This window comes from Rhopilema esculentum, chromosome 13, assembly GCF_057945365.1.
Source record: "Rhopilema esculentum isolate cy_ngs chromosome 13, ASM5794536v1, whole genome shotgun sequence".
NCBI classification, from domain to species: Eukaryota; Metazoa; Cnidaria; class Scyphozoa; order Rhizostomeae; family Rhizostomatidae; genus Rhopilema; species Rhopilema esculentum.
Window position 1 is genome coordinate 5,523,978 of NC_142827.1, and position 19,234 is coordinate 5,543,211.

General features: G+C 36.4%; 1 protein-coding gene across 1 annotated transcript; it reads right to left on the minus strand.

Annotated features, from left to right (window-relative positions):
- Positions 1 to 3,720: 3,720 nt before the first annotated feature.
- LOC135691880 (aminoacyl tRNA synthase complex-interacting multifunctional protein 2) lies at positions 3,721 to 8,839 on the minus strand. Its single transcript, XM_065209876.1, has 5 exons — positions 8,682 to 8,839; positions 7,560 to 7,712; positions 6,763 to 7,018; positions 6,003 to 6,172; positions 3,721 to 4,619 (listed from the first exon to the last, which is right to left on the minus strand). The coding sequence occupies exons 1-5, from the start codon at positions 8,799 to 8,801 to the stop codon at positions 4,392 to 4,394; spliced, it is 927 nt and encodes a 308-aa protein (XP_065065948.1). The 5' UTR covers positions 8,802 to 8,839; the 3' UTR covers positions 3,721 to 4,391.
- Positions 8,840 to 19,234: the final 10,395 nt, after the last annotated feature.

Here is a 19,234-nt window from a genome sequence, read left to right on the forward strand (position 1 = left end):
CTTGAAATCTTAAGTGGAACAAGCCTTTCCGAAATCTGTGCTGTCACGTCACGAACTTTTCGTTTGCATTGGTCATATACAGGATTTAAATGTACTTAACCTATCTGTGTAGTTCTATTATATCTCTTATTGGCATCTATTCCTGTTCTGTCAGTTGACTTTCATATTGTTCAAGACTTCTCTAATTCACTATATTTACAATTCTCTTCGTGTTAGGCACTTCAGATGTGATCCTTGGTGGCTGAATGATTGCATGTGACTTTACAAACCAGTTGATATGATTATTCATATTTTTTTCTTTAATGTAGAATTTCTCATTGCAGGAACCTAAAAAATACCCAGAATGCACGTTCGCTGGTGAGACGTTATCTCGATTGTTTTCCTTTTAAACCGAAGTCTTTGATGATCAACTAGAAAATTTGATATTACCTAAATGCGATACTCTTGCCTAGAATAGAGTGCCAATGTGTTACGTCATGTATAGCAGAAAATATCATGAAAATAAAATTATTGTTTAGCTACAGATAATTACCCGTTGCATCTTGTTTCTTTGCATTTTTAAAAGCACTCAGAAACATGCTACTCAGTAACACTACGGCTTTCTACGTTAGAATACCTTCGTAATTTTAACTTCCATTCTCGTGCCCACTGGTCCTCTGCATTTAGTCAAGGCCATGCCCAGGATATATATTTCCTTTCTGGGCAATTACCTATTGTGTATAAATGGTATAATTGTCTTCTAAAGTTTCCAGCTTTCTTCTGTATTTTCGTTGTTGCAAGGCTACCTAGATAACATGTTACGTCGTTACACGTTTGCTAGGGTTAATAGAAAACATTTCAATGAAGAGTATGAATAGCTTTCTATTTGACACTCATTTACTTTTCTTATTTCAGCTTTGTTTTATTTAAAGATGACAGATCAGAGTATGTATCTTGCTTACAATGGCGACAGCTTAATATTAACAGACCAAAAGGCAAAGGCAGAGAAGGTTTGCATTATAAATGGCGGCAAAAACATGTACCTTACGGACCAGAAAAAGTGCTTGACGGGTGCAAGCGGCAGCCTTGGCATGAACAGTGACTGTACAGCATTAGGTACAGAAATCAAGTTCGTCGATACAACCAGAGTGAAATATGATACAGGTTGTCTTCAGGCAATCAATTTAGATGCGATTGTTGTTGGAACAACACTTGCCTTTAAATCTGAATGCAACGACAGCCGCGTTCAGTTCACGACGGTTTCAGTTACTTCAGATTGAGAACATGGCGGCTTTTCAAAATCCCGAACACAGTTTTTTAACTGTTATATAACTGTATACCGTTATTTAAATTGAGGGTCTTTCTCTGCACCAAAGAAGATGAGAATTTCTCAAGTCTGCACACTGATCACATTCTTTAAATTTTCACCTATTGTTTATTTACATGACAGCATTTCTACTTTGAAATGTGACAAGAAATTCTTAAAGAGATTTACTATCAATCAAACTAGTCATACTTGTCTGATGACTGCGAAACCGTTTGATGAAACAAGATCAAGACATTTGATTTGATTGATCAACTCTTCAAACTATTTCTTGATTGTATATTTTCCATGAACAACCTGTACGTAAGAGTTAAAAGATTCGTTTATTGTTGTGTTTTCTGTTTCTTTGACAACCAGGTTATTACCTTTTTAAGAGAAGCCATCCTTACAAGTAAGCACTGTGTTTGTGTACAAGTTACACGAGGCCAAGCCTGCAGCGATTTGCTCAGAGCGGGTGTAGCGAAACTTTAAAGGCTCTGATTTAGCGGTGTAGCGGTATTTTTGCGCACAACGGGCCAAGCATGATATTCTATGCTTGAAAAATTTATCATTAGCAACTCTCACATGCGCTATAAAAAACGTGTCATATGATGTCACACACAGCTTTGGTTGTATAAAAGTACGCGTGTCGATACCTGTCAGCTATTTCTAGTCGCCTAATGACAAAAAAGTCAGTAAAGCCTGGATCTGTAATTTTGCCTAGTAGTAGGTAACACAGGGAAATAAAAATCAGCGGTTACTCACTTCGATAGGATCTCGGTTACTCACTTGTACAAAGAATCTCATTCATGTTTCAGGGTCTGTTTTTCTTTGTTTCTGTAAAGATGGTGCGTCCCAGCTTTTATCGGAAAAAGCAGGTTTAAATACATCCTTCTGCTCATCACAATACGCACCTTTGTCAAAAAGGATCCTATTTCTTGTTTCATTATATCAACAATTCTTTTTTAATGTGCCAAGGTAGAGTCAATAGGGCAATAACTTTATCGACCTGCAACCTGTATAAGACAGAGAGAGGAAGTGGCAAATGAATAATAGAGTTTTCCCCCTTCGAGATTTAAATTGTTAGTCATTCATTTGCAAAATTTTTTAGTGTATAACTCCCAGCGGCGTAGATAGAGGGGCTAGAGGGGGCAAAAAACCCCTGTAAAGCTTAAATGTTATTTTATGGGATAATTTCTGAACCTGTTGGAAATATAACATGGCTGTCATTTTTATCTTATTTGCATTTCGAGAAAAAAGGTTTTAAAAGTGAATATATGAATTTCTGTTATTGCTATGAAACAGATTGGTAATCTCTTTCAATTAGGCCTGGTATTCAAAAATGCCTTTTTAGAGGAGAAACCCAGAAACATTTTCAAGCAGTGGCGGCGCCAGCTGCCGCAGAGTGGGAAGGTGATGGTTGTTGCCCGTGAGACCACGCCCTATTGGCCTCGTTTCATTGCTTTGTATCAGGTCAAATTTCCTTAGAAAATATGATCTACCCCTACCTAGTGTTTTTTAATCCGCTTTAAGACGAAATATGTAGACCATGTTTCGACAAAAGTGGGGGGGGATTATTACCCCAATTATCCCCCATACCACCCCTAGGCGCTGCCACTTTATTCAAGTAAACTGTGACGTCATGCTTTTAAGGAAGCCTGTTAGGGAGAGTCATTATTATTAAGCGGAAAGGTGTTTCGACATCGCTAATTGGTTTCGAAGAAATTTCTGTAACGGGTTTGATGATGCTTTTCCGCATCCGCGTGGAAGGGAAAAAAGTGACACAGAGGCGAAAAAATTGAAGATTTGTCCGTTTTCTTCCAGCAAACATTAATATAGTGGTTTGGGTTTCTATGGGTTTTAATGGATTTTGATTAATTGCAGGTCATGGTTAAGAGATTTAAATTGTGTTGACGTTTGCCTCCTCCTAACACACAGACATTGACCATGGCTACTTAATTAGTCATAAGCCCATTACGAAGTTGATAATAACAAAAAATATTTTAATTGAATATATCATAACTTATCCGAATGTTTACAAACAAAACAATGGTGGAATGATCAATATTCGGTGATTGGAAATTGATTATTATGGCAAATTGTAATTGCAGTTACACCTACAGCCTAAAATACGAGAGCAGAAAACAATGGGCTTTTATTGGACTTGCGTTGAAAGTTTTTGAGCTTCCTAGTTTACTGTGGTGACTTCCGTACTTTTTTTAATAAACTTGCAGAAGTTCTGACCTCCCAAACCTGTCACCAATTCCTTGGTAAGAATTTTAGTTGGTCGGCAAGATCTTCATTTTGTCAGTAAAATCTACAATTAGCTGTTTAATTGTTCTTAAGTAGGTAAAATCCTCTGATTCTAGTGGAAATAGGAAATGTCTTCCTTTTCCTAACCCTCAAACACTGTAGTGTTGAAAAAAGGCAAACACATATTTTGTTAAATTGCAATGTTTCACATCATGATAAGTCAGGCAAATAACAGGAGGACACAAATCTACTGCAGGCTTTATTGCATCAAACATTCTAAAATAGCTAAAAAATTTAAATGATCAAAAATACATACAAAAAGTATGATTTTAGACTGGAGCAACAAGAACTTTCAATCTTTGTTAAACAAAACTGCTTCTGAAATTCCTAAGGTTTTATGAAGAGGATTTAATTAACTTTTTGTCTGCATTTCTATCAGCGTTTGCATCTTTATTATTGTTATCTTCTATCAAAAGTTTTTAAACAAAATTGATAGAATTTAATACACCCTGAGTGTGTTGGCTAGGTTTCTAGATAGCAAAACCTCAAATGTTTGTTGGAAAAATGTTTAAAATAAAACTTTTAAAAGATGATTCAATCTTTACCTATTCAGCTAAAAAAGATTTGTTCATACTTTATGATAGAGTGATAATGCCAATTGATAATAAAACTTAACAATTTAATGACAAGATGAAGCTCCTTTATATTTTCATGTCATTAAATATGGTTGGAGATTGAAAATTTAGGCCCAGAATGTTGACATGAACTGTACCAAACAAAGAGCAGATAACTCCTTGTGCATTCAGAAGATATTTGAATACTCATACTAAATACTATTAAACAACAATAATACTCTTTATATATAGGCTTTACTTAGTGTTACAAACATCTTTTTCAGATTTCCAGCCCATTTCTGTAGACTTTGTGGTAGAGCACTTGTTCTGCCACTTGCCAGCAAAGCTGACCACAAGACTATATCCGCTATTGTCATTCTGTTGCCAATCAACCAAATGTTCTCAGAGCCAACCAATTTATCCAATGACTTCAAAGCTTTTTTGGTGTCATCCAAACTGCCATTAAGGATCTTAATAAAGCAAGTAGAAATATAAGAACTACATTTGAAGTATTTTTTTGTTACATTATAATTGACAAATTTGAAATGCTTTATTTCTTTATTTTAACTTTCTACTAATTAACATTGCAAAAATTCACATCAAAAGTAAACTAAAGAAGATTTATTTCTTATAAACACAAACTCGCTGATGATAAATTTGTTATACAAGAATTTATCAATAGATATGGAATAGGAAAATGATGTACAGAATAGGACCTTGCTCTAAGAAGTTTCTTTGAGTTATACAATCAATGCAATCATGACACAACTTTTTGCTCTGTTTATGTGGCATAGAGGGCTTTAAGAAAGACCGGTAAGCAGCAATCTTCATTAACATGTTTTATATATTAACTTTTTTGCAGCATACAAAGTTTATCGAAAAATTTATCTGAAACTACTCAAGTTTTTATTCCAAGTATGAAGCAAACAGAACTTGAAAAAATAATGCCATATTTGATATGCTTTATGCTTGAATTTCAAGAAAATCTACCCTTTTCTATCTCCGAGAAAATCAGAAAATTTGTAATACAGACAGATTTCAAAACACCTGATTGGCACTGATTGGTCAACTATCCTGGTCTTGTGCTTGCATTTTTCTGATTGGCATATTTCGATCCACAACTGGGTATATATTTTTCATTGTGTTGTTTCGGACCCTGATTCTGACGTTTTATGCTCTGAGAAGTGTCAGACCAAAAGCTTTAGTATGCTATAAAAATGTTTGCTTTTTTCAAAGCCACCTTAATGAAAATAAAACCTTTCTTTTCAAATGACTTTTGGAAGTGGTAACCATATTAGAACAGGCTGGATTCTTGAGCAAGTGCTATGGCAAGGTTATATTTTATTTGGCCACTCTAACTTGTACTAATTAATATTTATGTTTGGACACTTTTTAAAATTGAGTTTTTTGATTCGTATTATTTTATGTTAACACATAAATAAGTTTCAATTTGTACCTAACATCAACCTATAAAATATTGCAAGAAAGATTCATCAAGGCAAATACATCAAGAGGTTTACAAGAGAATTTTACTCTAAATATAAAAATAAAAAAATAAAAAGGTTTTTCAAAGTTTTCCCACCACCAAGTCAGGTCAGGCCATTTGAGGAGAGCCATAGCTCTTGCTCCCCTCCAGGCTCTCCTCAAATGCTGGAGGAGAGCTACAGATTGCTCTCCTCAATTGCTCTAAAAAGCAAATTGCTCTCCTTGTAATCAATTTTTTCTTTTGTGTATATTATTTTTTATCTAGAAAATGCTCATCTGTAGATTACTAGGAGAGCTGTTTACAGCTCCCCTGCTAAAAGTCTTATGGCTAGGCCTTAGTGCAAGAGCATAATCTTTTACATACATACCTTTGAAGATGAAATTTCCATTATGGAATCTGCTATTGACAAATCATTCTCTTGAAGACCCTCGTACAAATGAGGCGCAAATTTGCGACACAAGTATCTTGCAATGTTGGCATCACCTTTGATTGGAGTTTGAACTCTGGGAGACACAATCAACGATGGGCCGAAAAGATCTGTAAAAAGATTAGTTGGTGAGTTGAAGCTTAAATTATTGAATAGTAACAAAATTTGAAAGGTAAGTGCAAACTAAATATGGTAAATTATGATTCGGTAAAATAAAGAAATAGTAGATTCCATAATTACAGTCTCTGATGCACAAAACAGTTAATAACATTCAGCATTGAAATTCAAAGAACCTTTTACAGTTGCTTCACAAGAAGTGTCCATTGTGATACATATTTCAGCTATACCTGATTATGAATAGGAACTGCCACTGCATTCTGCCACTTTATCTTCATTCCACAGTATAGATGTTACAATTCAGCAAAGGAGGATGGGATGAAGGGGAAATCCCAAAGTAAAAAAGCAAAACAACAGAAAAATTAAGATATTAAGAACTGCTAAATTTTTGTGAGATATATCATTTATAAAAATAGAATTTAAGTCAAATAATAACTGATTTAAAGCAAAAATTTTTAGAAAAATCAATAAAAAAACCCAAGATACTATGCCAAGATTCTCTAATGAATTTGTAAAGGCAGCAAAAAAATATGAGTTCTTCTTTGCTTAAATAAAACTTAATTTAAATTTAAAAATACCATACCCTCCTTCCAGATAAAGGTAAAATTTAGCATTTGATGTGGTTGAACCAGCAGTTGATGGTTGGTGAAACATTTCATTAATTTATCTGGTAGATCTTCTTTAAGTGAAGAGTGTTTGTGGAAAGCAGATGTAACTTTGATTCCATTTTGTTTGAAAAAATCAAGTAGCAACAATGCACTGATTGGAGGCTTTGTTGGATTGGCTGTGATCACTACATCAAGCTCTTCTTTCACCTCTGGAAGTGATACTTCAGTAAACTAAAATAAAAAGTCATAAAAGCAAAAAATTAAAGCTTTAGTCATGAAATCTTAGAGAAAGTTGGAAGAAGGCATGTCATGTCACTTTCCAATCTAAATTGTATATATTTTGCATTATTTTCTCTCAAGGGTCAAGCAGGTTGGAAATATTTGCAGAACAACAAGGAGTCTACATATATATCTACCTTCCTCAATCAACATCAAGCATCCCACTTGCTATAGCCAGTGCCCACCCAAAACCCATGCAAAACCCACGTTTTAAGGAGTGGTAATACAAAATTTAAAGGTAGAAATGCACAAAAAACTAATGTGAATATTGTTTAAAAGAATAGACAAGGTTATGTATTTTTGCCTTTGTAAATACTCAAATATAAAAAAATTAATAACGGCGAAGGTCTGCAAGGGCTAAATAGCCCACGCAACCAAACTGGCAAGGGCTTTTTACAGCCCACGTTGTTTTTTCCCAGAGAGGCCTGGTTGAGAATCAGATGCTTTTAGCACAACCATGTTTCATCTTGTTTGCTAATGAGGCACCACTTACATTTGAAGCTGCTGTTGATTTTGCTTTTCCATCTTCTTTTCTGACAACAACTTTCTTTTCAAGAGCATCTAGTTGTTTTTTAAGGGTATCCAATTCGTTCAGTATATTTTCTTGTCTCCGTAGAAGCGTTACCAGTTCTGGAGACTGTGGCTGCTATGAAATCAGAGTATTTTACTTAAACAAAGTCACAATAATATTAATGTGACTTCAATTGCAAAAATAATGTTTCAATATAGCAGATACTTGATGATTTAAACTATACAAAAACAGGTCAGATATCTCTAATTTTAAATCAATCAGGTGAACTAAAATCTATATTTTTGTAAAAAAAGGTGTTTACTGACCAAACCTTCCAGCCAGTAATATTGAGAGGAGGGGGTAGCCAGGGTAAATTCATGTGGCCTGTGTCTTAAGAAGGGCCCACAAAAGTTTTGCTAATATGCAAAACAAACCCCCACTAATATGCTTTTTTTTTGTCTCTTAAAAACGAATAATTGTTGAAACCCAAACAATAGCTTGCACAATTTTCATTCACCGGGATTTTTTATCAGGAGCACTTTTATTGGCCTAGTGGCTTCTTCGATGAGACAACTGGCTCCCTGTTGTGATGCTCAACAATTTATGAGTGGCTGAACGTGTGACACGTGATAAAGTCTCATTCAAGCAAGAAAACCAAACTGGGGGACAAGTTTATTCCTTCTTTACTCTGAATTTGAAAACAAATGGCCCAACGAAAGTTCATTTGATACTGGCGAATGATAAAGGTAAAAGGAAAGAGGGCAGATGATAATTCCTGGCTTTTCTACGTTGTGCGCATTTTGCAAGCCTAAATTGGAGTCGTTCCATAAGAGGCGATGGCCTAAGTTTTTGTAGTTATGTTGCTCGTGTAGAAAGAGAGCAACGCCGATAAGACTGTCTTTAGACAAGCATGTAGACTATACAACAATGTGTTTTTAGTATGTTGATTTTATTAGGAAGTACTAAAAAGCTGAGAAAAAAAATCTTTACTCAATTCGTGCCATAAAAAAGGGCGACGTGACTCTACATTGGATTTGTCTGTCAACAGACTGTCTTCTACTGATGAGATCGTGTTAGAAAAAACATAAAAATAAGTAGAAATACCTTCTGGTCGTAACTATTCAGTGATGACTGGAGGTTCGTCATTTTGTACATACAGTTTGGTAGAGAGACACAAATGTCTTGCTCAATATAGCTTGGATGTTCATACATGGTGGCCGCCATTTCTTTATTTGACTCATGCTTTGGTTTCAAAATGAGGCAAACTCCCATGCAGAGGCCTTCCAAAACCACTCCAAAACATTAGGTCAATGATTGTTAGGATGCATCAAAACCACCGTACGAGAATTGCATCATTTGAGCACTGAGCCTCATTCTCGAAACATTTTCAGCAAAAGCTGCCTTCAGGGATGTCTTTAAGTCATTCGGGGCAGTCATAGTTATGTTTTGGCAGGAAACCTTTTTTTGGTAGGATGGGACTGTAATAGGGTCAGCTTTCGCGTTATTATTATTAGAATATGATTTATGTACATTTAGGCCCTTCACATATAGAACATCGCATAGGAGTACCGTAAATTATCTAATTAAGCCCCGTCTCTTATTAGCCCCCCTGTTCAGAAGGAAAAAATTATTTAGCCCCCCTCTCAATTTAGCCCCCCCCAATTTTCACTTATGCTGAAATAAGTAAACTTGACAAAAAACAAAGATTTTCATTTTATTCATTGGTCGTTCAATACTTCGCATCAAATCAAAATTCACTATGTCTCTTCCAGTCTTGTTGGATCAGAGGACAAAGATTTAATGTGCATTAAGCACGGGCCATGTGAGAGCCTTTTACCAAAATTACAGGCCGTTGGTACTCCGAGGGATGAAGTCGACCTTTTCGAATGCTTGATTTCAGAAGGCGACCTGGCCCAAGAAGATATTTCAGAATTAATACTTGATGACAATGACGATGACAATATTATTGATAAAGAAGGCTGATTTGATATTTTTATTTCGCAAATAACAAATACGGTTTTTATTACAAAATATTTATTAAGCCCCCTCTCTCAATATACCCCCTCTTTCATAAGCCCCTCTTTAAAGTGCTGAAAACAATAAGAGAATTTACGGTACACTAATTTTTTTATAAGAACAATTTTATAACAACACGTGCCTCAAAATTGGTCAAAAGTTAAGAACAAATTAAGAACAAGGTGAGGCTGAGCTTCTGCAAAACGTTTTTTCTCAAAATCGATGATTTTTAGCGATGTGTGGGTGCTTTTTCGGTGAATATTCAAATTTGTCAGCAAATTAAAGCTGGCTCACTCACTTTGTTGGCAAATGAGGCCTGACTACCTCCCTAAAGCGAAAAAGCTAGCACTCGCACTGTTTACACCCTATTAGATTTAGATCAAATTAAGAACAATCCAGCCTCAGATTTTCGAAAAAATTAAGAACAGTCAGCCTGAACTTAAATTTACTGGTTCTTATAAAAAAAGAGTGTATTTGCAGACGCATCATTACGCATATTACGTAAGTTATATTAGTGTGCTAGTAGTTCCTCATCACGCTTGACGTTGGCAACTGTGCGTGACGCAGCATGCCTATCTTTTGTCTTGGGATTTACCCTGCACAAGATTTGCTGGGGTAATGGTATTCTTTTATAAAGCTTGGTTTCCACTATGGGTTAACGCGAGATAATTCTGAGCTAAATTGAAAATTAACTCATGGTCTAAATTCAAGTTAACTTGAGATAGTGTGAAATAGCGTGAGATAACGCGAGCTATCTCAAAATTAACCCATGTACCGATTCGGTTTCCACTTGAGATAGACACATTTTATTTGAGTCTTGCAGCTATGGCGGGCGTCTTACAAGAACAACTTATTTTACATCTGCTTTTGAGAATACTTAGAAGGAAAATATTTTTTGCTAGAAGTGCCGTTCGCGATCTGCGCCAATGTTTTCGGTACGGAGAGTCTACCAAAAAAAGATATGCGTTTGGTGAATACGACCACTTGCAACAGGATCTTAGAAATGAGAAAATGCTTCTCTTATTTCACAATTAATTTTTTTAGTAAAGAAAACTGTTTTCAACATCTAAAGTAATACTCAGTGCAAGTGCGTTGCGTAAGAACCTCAGTGCAAATTATAGCACATTCCCCTCCCACGCATCGGCTTCTTTTGATAAGATGTTATCTCAAGTTAACTCATGAGCTTGAAATCAAAAAATTTTGTTTCCAAGCTCATGAGATAACGTGAGTTAACACGAGTTAATTTTCATGAGATAATTTTTAATGACCGTTTCCACTATGAGATAATTTTTAAACCATGTCAGATCACAAAATTATCTCAAATTAACTCACGTTAACTCATAGTGGAAACCAAGCTTAAAGCGCATTTTCTCATGCCCCCTTTTAGGTATTTTTTCTGCCAAGTAATCATTTCGCACCTTAGGAAACTGCTGACACAGCCCCCGCGCTTAAAATATAAATATATAGACCCTTGTAACAATTAAGTGTTGTAACAAGTTTTATTCTATAATGTAAGTTGTCCTTCGATAAATTTTTTTTTACCATTTCAATGTACTGTCAATAAATAACTCGTAATTATGCAAACTGTCGTTTGTCGTCTTTTGGGGTTCACCATAACTGATATAAAAATCTCAACCAGACCTATCAACCAGACCCAAAAAACATGTTAAGTACATTATTTCTAGCAACCTTACCAAGTTTTATCATATTCCGATCAGCTTGGCAGACGTTATTTAGGGAGATAGACATTCGAGATCGCTGTTATAAGGCTTCAGTATGGAGCTCGATAGAGGGTCGTTTCAGAACTTCGCACAAAACCAGAAAATCGTAACCAGACCCAAAAAAACATGTTAAGTACATTATTTCTAGCAACCCTACCAAGTTTCATCATATTCCGATCAGCCTGGCAGACGTTATTTAGGGAGATAGACATTCGAATTCGCTGATATAAGGCTTCAGTATGTAACTCGATAGAGGGTCGTTTCAGAACTTAGCACAAAACCAGAAAATCGCAACCAGACCCAAAAAAACATGTTGAGTACATTATTTCTAGCAACCCTACCAAGTTTCATCATATTCCGATCAGCCTGGCAGACGTTATTTAGGGAGATAGACATTCGAATTCGCTGTTATAAGGCTTCAGTATGTAACTCGATAGAGGGTCGTTTCAGAACTTCGCACAAAACCAGAAAATCGCAACCAGACCCAAAAAAACATGTTGAGTACATTATTTCTAGCAACCCTACCAAGTTTCATCATATTCCGATCAGCCTGGCAGACGTTATTTAGGGAGATAGTTTTTGCAAGTTTTCAAATTGGGGTTTCCTCGGAGCTTGTTGCTAGTTGAACATGATGTTGGAAATTGGTAGTTATTCCCTTGAATTTGCTGAAAAGTTGAAGGAAGGTACGTTTCATGTTGTTTTGAGTCGATTTCGCTAACTTGTTTCTTCCTTAGCGCCTGAAATCAGTTCAAATCAGGTTGTGATGTTTCACTGCGATAGTCTATTTTACGCGAACATTTAGGCCGTGTACAAAAATTTTCGATGTTTTGCCTTACCCTTTAAAGCATAGCGCGTCTTAATATAAACAAGATACACGAATCGACAGAGAATCCAGCCAAGTTTCCCACGGTCAATGATTGTTAGGATGCATCAAAACCACCGTACGAGAATTGCATCATTTGAGCACTGAGCCTCATTCTCGAAACATTTTCAGCAAAAGCTGCCTTCAGGGATGTCTTTAAGTCATTCGGGGCAGTCATAGTTATGTTTTGGCAGGAAACCTTTTTTTGGTAGGATGGGACTGTAATAGGGTCAGCTTTCGCGTTATTATTATTAGAATATGATTTATGTACATTTAGGCCCTTCACATATAGAACATCGCATAGGAGTACCGTAAATTATCTAATTAAGCCCCGTCTCTTATTAGCCCCCCTGTTCAGAAGGAAAAAATTATTTAGCCCCCCTCTCAATTTAGCCCCCCCCAATTTTCACTTATGCTGAAATAAGTAAACTTGACAAAAAACAAAGATTTTCATTTTATTCATTGGTCGTTCAATACTTCGCATCAAATCAAAATTCACTATGTCTCTTCCAGTCTTGTTGGATCAGAGGACAAAGATTTAATGTGCATTAAGCACGGGCCATGTGAGAGCCTTTTACCAAAATTACAGGCCGTTGGTACTCCGAGGGATGAAGTCGACCTTTTCGAATGCTTGATTTCAGAAGGCGACCTGGCCCAAGAAGATATTTCAGAATTAATACTTGATGACAATGACGATGACAATATTATTGATAAAGAAGGCTGATTTGATATTTTTATTTCGCAAATAACAAATACGGTTTTTATTACAAAATATTTATTAAGCCCCCTCTCTCAATATACCCCCTCTTTCATAAGCCCCTCTTTAAAGTGCTGAAAACAATAAGAGAATTTACGGTACACTAATTTTTTTATAAGAACAATTTTATAACAACACGTGCCTCAAAATTGGTCAAAAGTTAAGAACAAATTAAGAACAAGGTGAGGCTGAGCTTCTGCAAAACGTTTTTTCTCAAAATCGATGATTTTTAGCGATGTGTGGGTGCTTTTTCGGTGAATATTCAAATTTGTCAGCAAATTAAAGCTGGCTCACTCACTTTGTTGGCAAATGAGGCCTGACTACCTCCCTAAAGCGAAAAAGCTAGCACTCGCACTGTTTACACCCTATTAGATTTAGATCAAATTAAGAACAATCCAGCCTCAGATTTTCGAAAAAATTAAGAACAGTCAGCCTGAACTTAAATTTACTGGTTCTTATAAAAAAAGAGTGTATTTGCAGACGCATCATTACGCATATTACGTAAGTTATATTAGTGTGCTAGTAGTTCCTCATCACGCTTGACGTTGGCAACTGTGCGTGACGCAGCATGCCTATCTTTTGTCTTGGGATTTACCCTGCACAAGATTTGCTGGGGTAATGGTATTCTTTTATAAAGCTTGGTTTCCACTATGGGTTAACGCGAGATAATTCTGAGCTAAATTGAAAATTAACTCATGGTCTAAATTCAAGTTAACTTGAGATAGTGTGAAATAGCGTGAGATAACGCGAGCTATCTCAAAATTAACCCATGTACCGATTCGGTTTCCACTTGAGATAGACACATTTTATTTGAGTCTTGCAGCTATGGCGGGCGTCTTACAAGAACAACTTATTTTACATCTGCTTTTGAGAATACTTAGAAGGAAAATATTTTTTGCTAGAAGTGCCGTTCGCGATCTGCGCCAATGTTTTCGGTACGGAGAGTCTACCAAAAAAAGATATGCGTTTGGTGAATACGACCACTTGCAACAGGATCTTAGAAATGAGAAAATGCTTCTCTTATTTCACAATTAATTTTTTTAGTAAAGAAAACTGTTTTCAACATCTAAAGTAATACTCAGTGCAAGTGCGTTGCGTAAGAACCTCAGTGCAAATTATAGCACATTCCCCTCCCACGCATCGGCTTCTTTTGATAAGATGTTATCTCAAGTTAACTCATGAGCTTGAAATCAAAAAATTTTGTTTCCAAGCTCATGAGATAACGTGAGTTAACACGAGTTAATTTTCATGAGATAATTTTTAATGACCGTTTCCACTATGAGATAATTTTTAAACCATGTCAGATCACAAAATTATCTCAAATTAACTCACGTTAACTCATAGTGGAAACCAAGCTTAAAGCGCATTTTCTCATGCCCCCTTTTAGGTATTTTTTCTGCCAAGTAATCATTTCGCACCTTAGGAAACTGCTGACACAGCCCCCGCGCTTAAAATATAAATATATAGACCCTTGTAACAATTAAGTGTTGTAACAAGTTTTATTCTATAATGTAAGTTGTCCTTCGATAAATTTTTTTTTACCATTTCAATGTACTGTCAATAAATAACTCGTAATTATGCAAACTGTCGTTTGTCGTCTTTTGGGGTTCACCATAACTGATATAAAAATCTCAACCAGACCTATCAACCAGACCCAAAAAACATGTTAAGTACATTATTTCTAGCAACCTTACCAAGTTTTATCATATTCCGATCAGCTTGGCAGACGTTATTTAGGGAGATAGACATTCGAGATCGCTGTTATAAGGCTTCAGTATGGAGCTCGATAGAGGGTCGTTTCAGAACTTCGCACAAAACCAGAAAATCGTAACCAGACCCAAAAAAACATGTTAAGTACATTATTTCTAGCAACCCTACCAAGTTTCATCATATTCCGATCAGCCTGGCAGACGTTATTTAGGGAGATAGACATTCGAATTCGCTGATATAAGGCTTCAGTATGTAACTCGATAGAGGGTCGTTTCAGAACTTAGCACAAAACCAGAAAATCGCAACCAGACCCAAAAAAACATGTTGAGTACATTATTTCTAGCAACCCTACCAAGTTTCATCATATTCCGATCAGCCTGGCAGACGTTATTTAGGGAGATAGACATTCGAATTCGCTGTTATAAGGCTTCAGTATGTAACTCGATAGAGGGTCGTTTCAGAACTTCGCACAAAACCAGAAAATCGCAACCAGACCCAAAAAAACATGTTGAGTACATTATTTCTAGCAACCCTACCAAGTTTCATCATATTCCGATCAGCCTGGCAGACGTTATTTAGGGAGATAGTTTTTGCAAGTTTTCAAATTGGGGTTTCCTCGGAGCTTGTTGCTAGTTGAACATGATGTTGGAAATTGGTAGTTATTCCCTTGAATTTGCTGAAAAGTTGAAGGAAGGTACGTTTCATGTTGTTTTGAGTCGATTTCGCTAACTTGTTTCTTCCTTAGCGCCTGAAATCAGTTCAAATCAGGTTGTGATGTTTCACTGCGATAGTCTATTTTACGCGAACATTTAGGCCGTGTACAAAAATTTTCGATGTTTTGCCTTACCCTTTAAAGCATAGCGCGTCTTAATATAAACAAGATACACGAATCGACAGAGAATCCAGCCAAGTTTCCCACGGTCAATGATTGTTAGGATGCATCAAAACCACCGTACGAGAATTGCATCATTTGAGCACTGAGCCTCATTCTCGAAACATTTTCAGCAAAAGCTGCCTTCAGGGATGTCTTTAAGTCATTCGGGGCAGTCATAGTTATGTTTTGGCAGGAAACCTTTTTTTGGTAGGATGGGACTGTAATAGGGTCAGCTTTCGCGTTATTATTATTAGAATATGATTTATGTACATTTAGGCCCTTCACATATAGAACATCGCATAGGAGTACCGTAAATTATCTAATTAAGCCCCGTCTCTTATTAGCCCCCCTGTTCAGAAGGAAAAAATTATTTAGCCCCCCTCTCAATTTAGCCCCCCCCAATTTTCACTTATGCTGAAATAAGTAAACTTGACAAAAAACAAAGATTTTCATTTTATTCATTGGTCGTTCAATACTTCGCATCAAATCAAAATTCACTATGTCTCTTCCAGTCTTGTTGGATCAGAGGACAAAGATTTAATGTGCATTAAGCACGGGCCATGTGAGAGCCTTTTACCAAAATTACAGGCCGTTGGTACTCCGAGGGATGAAGTCGACCTTTTCGAATGCTTGATTTCAGAAGGCGACCTGGCCCAAGAAGATATTTCAGAATTAATACTTGATGACAATGACGATGACAATATTATTGATAAAGAAGGCTGATTTGATATTTTTATTTCGCAAATAACAAATACGGTTTTTATTACAAAATATTTATTAAGCCCCCTCTCTCAATATACCCCCTCTTTCATAAGCCCCTCTTTAAAGTGCTGAAAACAATAAGAGAATTTACGGTACACTAATTTTTTTATAAGAACAATTTTATAACAACACGTGCCTCAAAATTGGTCAAAAGTTAAGAACAAATTAAGAACAAGGTGAGGCTGAGCTTCTGCAAAACGTTTTTTCTCAAAATCGATGATTTTTAGCGATGTGTGGGTGCTTTTTCGGTGAATATTCAAATTTGTCAGCAAATTAAAGCTGGCTCACTCACTTTGTTGGCAAATGAGGCCTGACTACCTCCCTAAAGCGAAAAAGCTAGCACTCGCACTGTTTACACCCTATTAGATTTAGATCAAATTAAGAACAATCCAGCCTCAGATTTTCGAAAAAATTAAGAACAGTCAGCCTGAACTTAAATTTACTGGTTCTTATAAAAAAAGAGTGTATTTGCAGACGCATCATTACGCATATTACGTAAGTTATATTAGTGTGCTAGTAGTTCCTCATCACGCTTGACGTTGGCAACTGTGCGTGACGCAGCATGCCTATCTTTTGTCTTGGGATTTACCCTGCACAAGATTTGCTGGGGTAATGGTATTCTTTTATAAAGCTTGGTTTCCACTATGGGTTAACGCGAGATAATTCTGAGCTAAATTGAAAATTAACTCATGGTCTAAATTCAAGTTAACTTGAGATAGTGTGAAATAGCGTGAGATAACGCGAGCTATCTCAAAATTAACCCATGTACCGATTCGGTTTCCACTTGAGATAGACACATTTTATTTGAGTCTTGCAGCTATGGCGGGCGTCTTACAAGAACAACTTATTTTACATCTGCTTTTGAGAATACTTAGAAGGAAAATATTTTTTGCTAGAAGTGCCGTTCGCGATCTGCGCCAATGTTTTCGGTACGGAGAGTCTACCAAAAAAAGATATGCGTTTGGTGAATACGACCACTTGCAACAGGATCTTAGAAATGAGAAAATGCTTCTCTTATTTCACAATTAATTTTTTTAGTAAAGAAAACTGTTTTCAACATCTAAAGTAATACTCAGTGCAAGTGCGTTGCGTAAGAACCTCAGTGCAAATTATAGCACATTCCCCTCCCACGCATCGGCTTCTTTTGATAAGATGTTATCTCAAGTTAACTCATGAGCTTGAAATCAAAAAATTTTGTTTCCAAGCTCATGAGATAACGTGAGTTAACACGAGTTAATTTTCATGAGATAATTTTTAATGACCGTTTCCACTATGAGATAATTTTTAAACCATGTCAGATCACAAAATTATCTCAAATTAACTCACGTTAACTCATAGTGGAAACCAAGCTTAAAGCGCATTTTCTCATGCCCCCTTTTAGGTATTTTTTCTGCCAAGTAATCATTTCGCACCTTAGGAAACTGCTGACACAGCCCCCGCGCTTAAAATATAAATATATAGACCCTTGTAACAATTAAGTGTTGTAACAAGTTTTATTCTATAATGTAAGTTGTCCTTCGATAAATTTTTTTTTACCATTTCAATGTACTGTCAATAAATAACTCGTAATTATGCAAACTGTCGTTTGTCGTCTTTTGGGGTTCACCATAACTGATATAAAAATCTCAACCAGACCTATCAACCAGACCCAAAAAACATGTTAAGTACATTATTTCTAGCAACCTTACCAAGTTTTATCATATTCCGATCAGCTTGGCAGACGTTATTTAGGGAGATAGACATTCGAGATCGCTGTTATAAGGCTTCAGTATGGAGCTCGATAGAGGGTCGTTTCAGAACTTCGCACAAAACCAGAAAATCGTAACCAGACCCAAAAAAACATGTTAAGTACATTATTTCTAGCAACCCTACCAAGTTTCATCATATTCCGATCAGCCTGGCAGACGTTATTTAGGGAGATAGACATTCGAATTCGCTGATATAAGGCTTCAGTATGTAACTCGATAGAGGGTCGTTTCAGAACTTAGCACAAAACCAGAAAATCGCAACCAGACCCAAAAAAACATGTTGAGTACATTATTTCTAGCAACCCTACCAAGTTTCATCATATTCCGATCAGCCTGGCAGACGTTATTTAGGGAGATAGACATTCGAATTCGCTGTTATAAGGCTTCAGTATGTAACTCGATAGAGGGTCGTTTCAGAACTTCGCACAAAACCAGAAAATCGCAACCAGACCCAAAAAAACATGTTGAGTACATTATTTCTAGCAACCCTACCAAGTTTCATCATATTCCGATCAGCCTGGCAGACGTTATTTAGGGAGATAGTTTTTGCAAGTTTTCAAATTGGGGTTTCCTCGGAGCTTGTTGCTAGTTGAACATGATGTTGGAAATTGGTAGTTATTCCCTTGAATTTGCTGAAAAGTTGAAGGAAGGTACGTTTCATGTTGTTTTGAGTCGATTTCGCTAACTTGTTTCTTCCTTAGCGCCTGAAATCAGTTCAAATCAGGTTGTGATGTTTCACTGCGATAGTCTATTTTACGCGAACATTTAGGCCGTGTACAAAAATTTTCGATGTTTTGCCTTACCCTTTAAAGCATAGCGCGTCTTAATATAAACAAGATACACGAATCGACAGAGAATCCAGCCAAGTTTCCCACTATAAAATATATTTTTATTATCTTTTATGGTTTTTTTGTAAGAAGCAATCAAAGTCCGAATGTATACTCGAATGTCTAACTGAATGTCGCTCGCTAAATAGCGGACCTGTTACAGTTCGTGGGAGACTGAGAAGTTTGTCGACCCCATCGCAAGCCTTAGCCGCAAAGCTGTAAAGATTCGTAAGTGGTCACAGATTCGATAAGTAGTCTGAATGATGAACGGAGGTGGCACAGAATTTGTCTCTGAAGAAGAAGCATAGCACGGAATCACAGTAGACAGTCAACATTGACTTGTCAGCTCGAGCATGATCCGCAACGACTCCAGGGCGAGG

Excerpts from the sequence above, each read along its gene's own strand:
- LOC135691880 (XM_065209876.1), bottom strand. The coding sequence starts at position 8,801 with ATGGCGGCCACCATGTATGAACATCCAAGCTATATTGAGCAAGACATT. Across the intron at positions 7,713-8,681 it reads TGAATAGTTACGACCAGAAG|CAGCCACAGTCTCCAGAACT; the intron begins GTATTTCTACTT and ends CTGATTTCATAG. Across the intron at positions 6,173-6,762 it reads TACCTTTATCTGGAAGGAGG|ATCTTTTCGGCCCATCGTTG; the intron begins GTATGGTATTTT and ends ATCTTTTTACAG.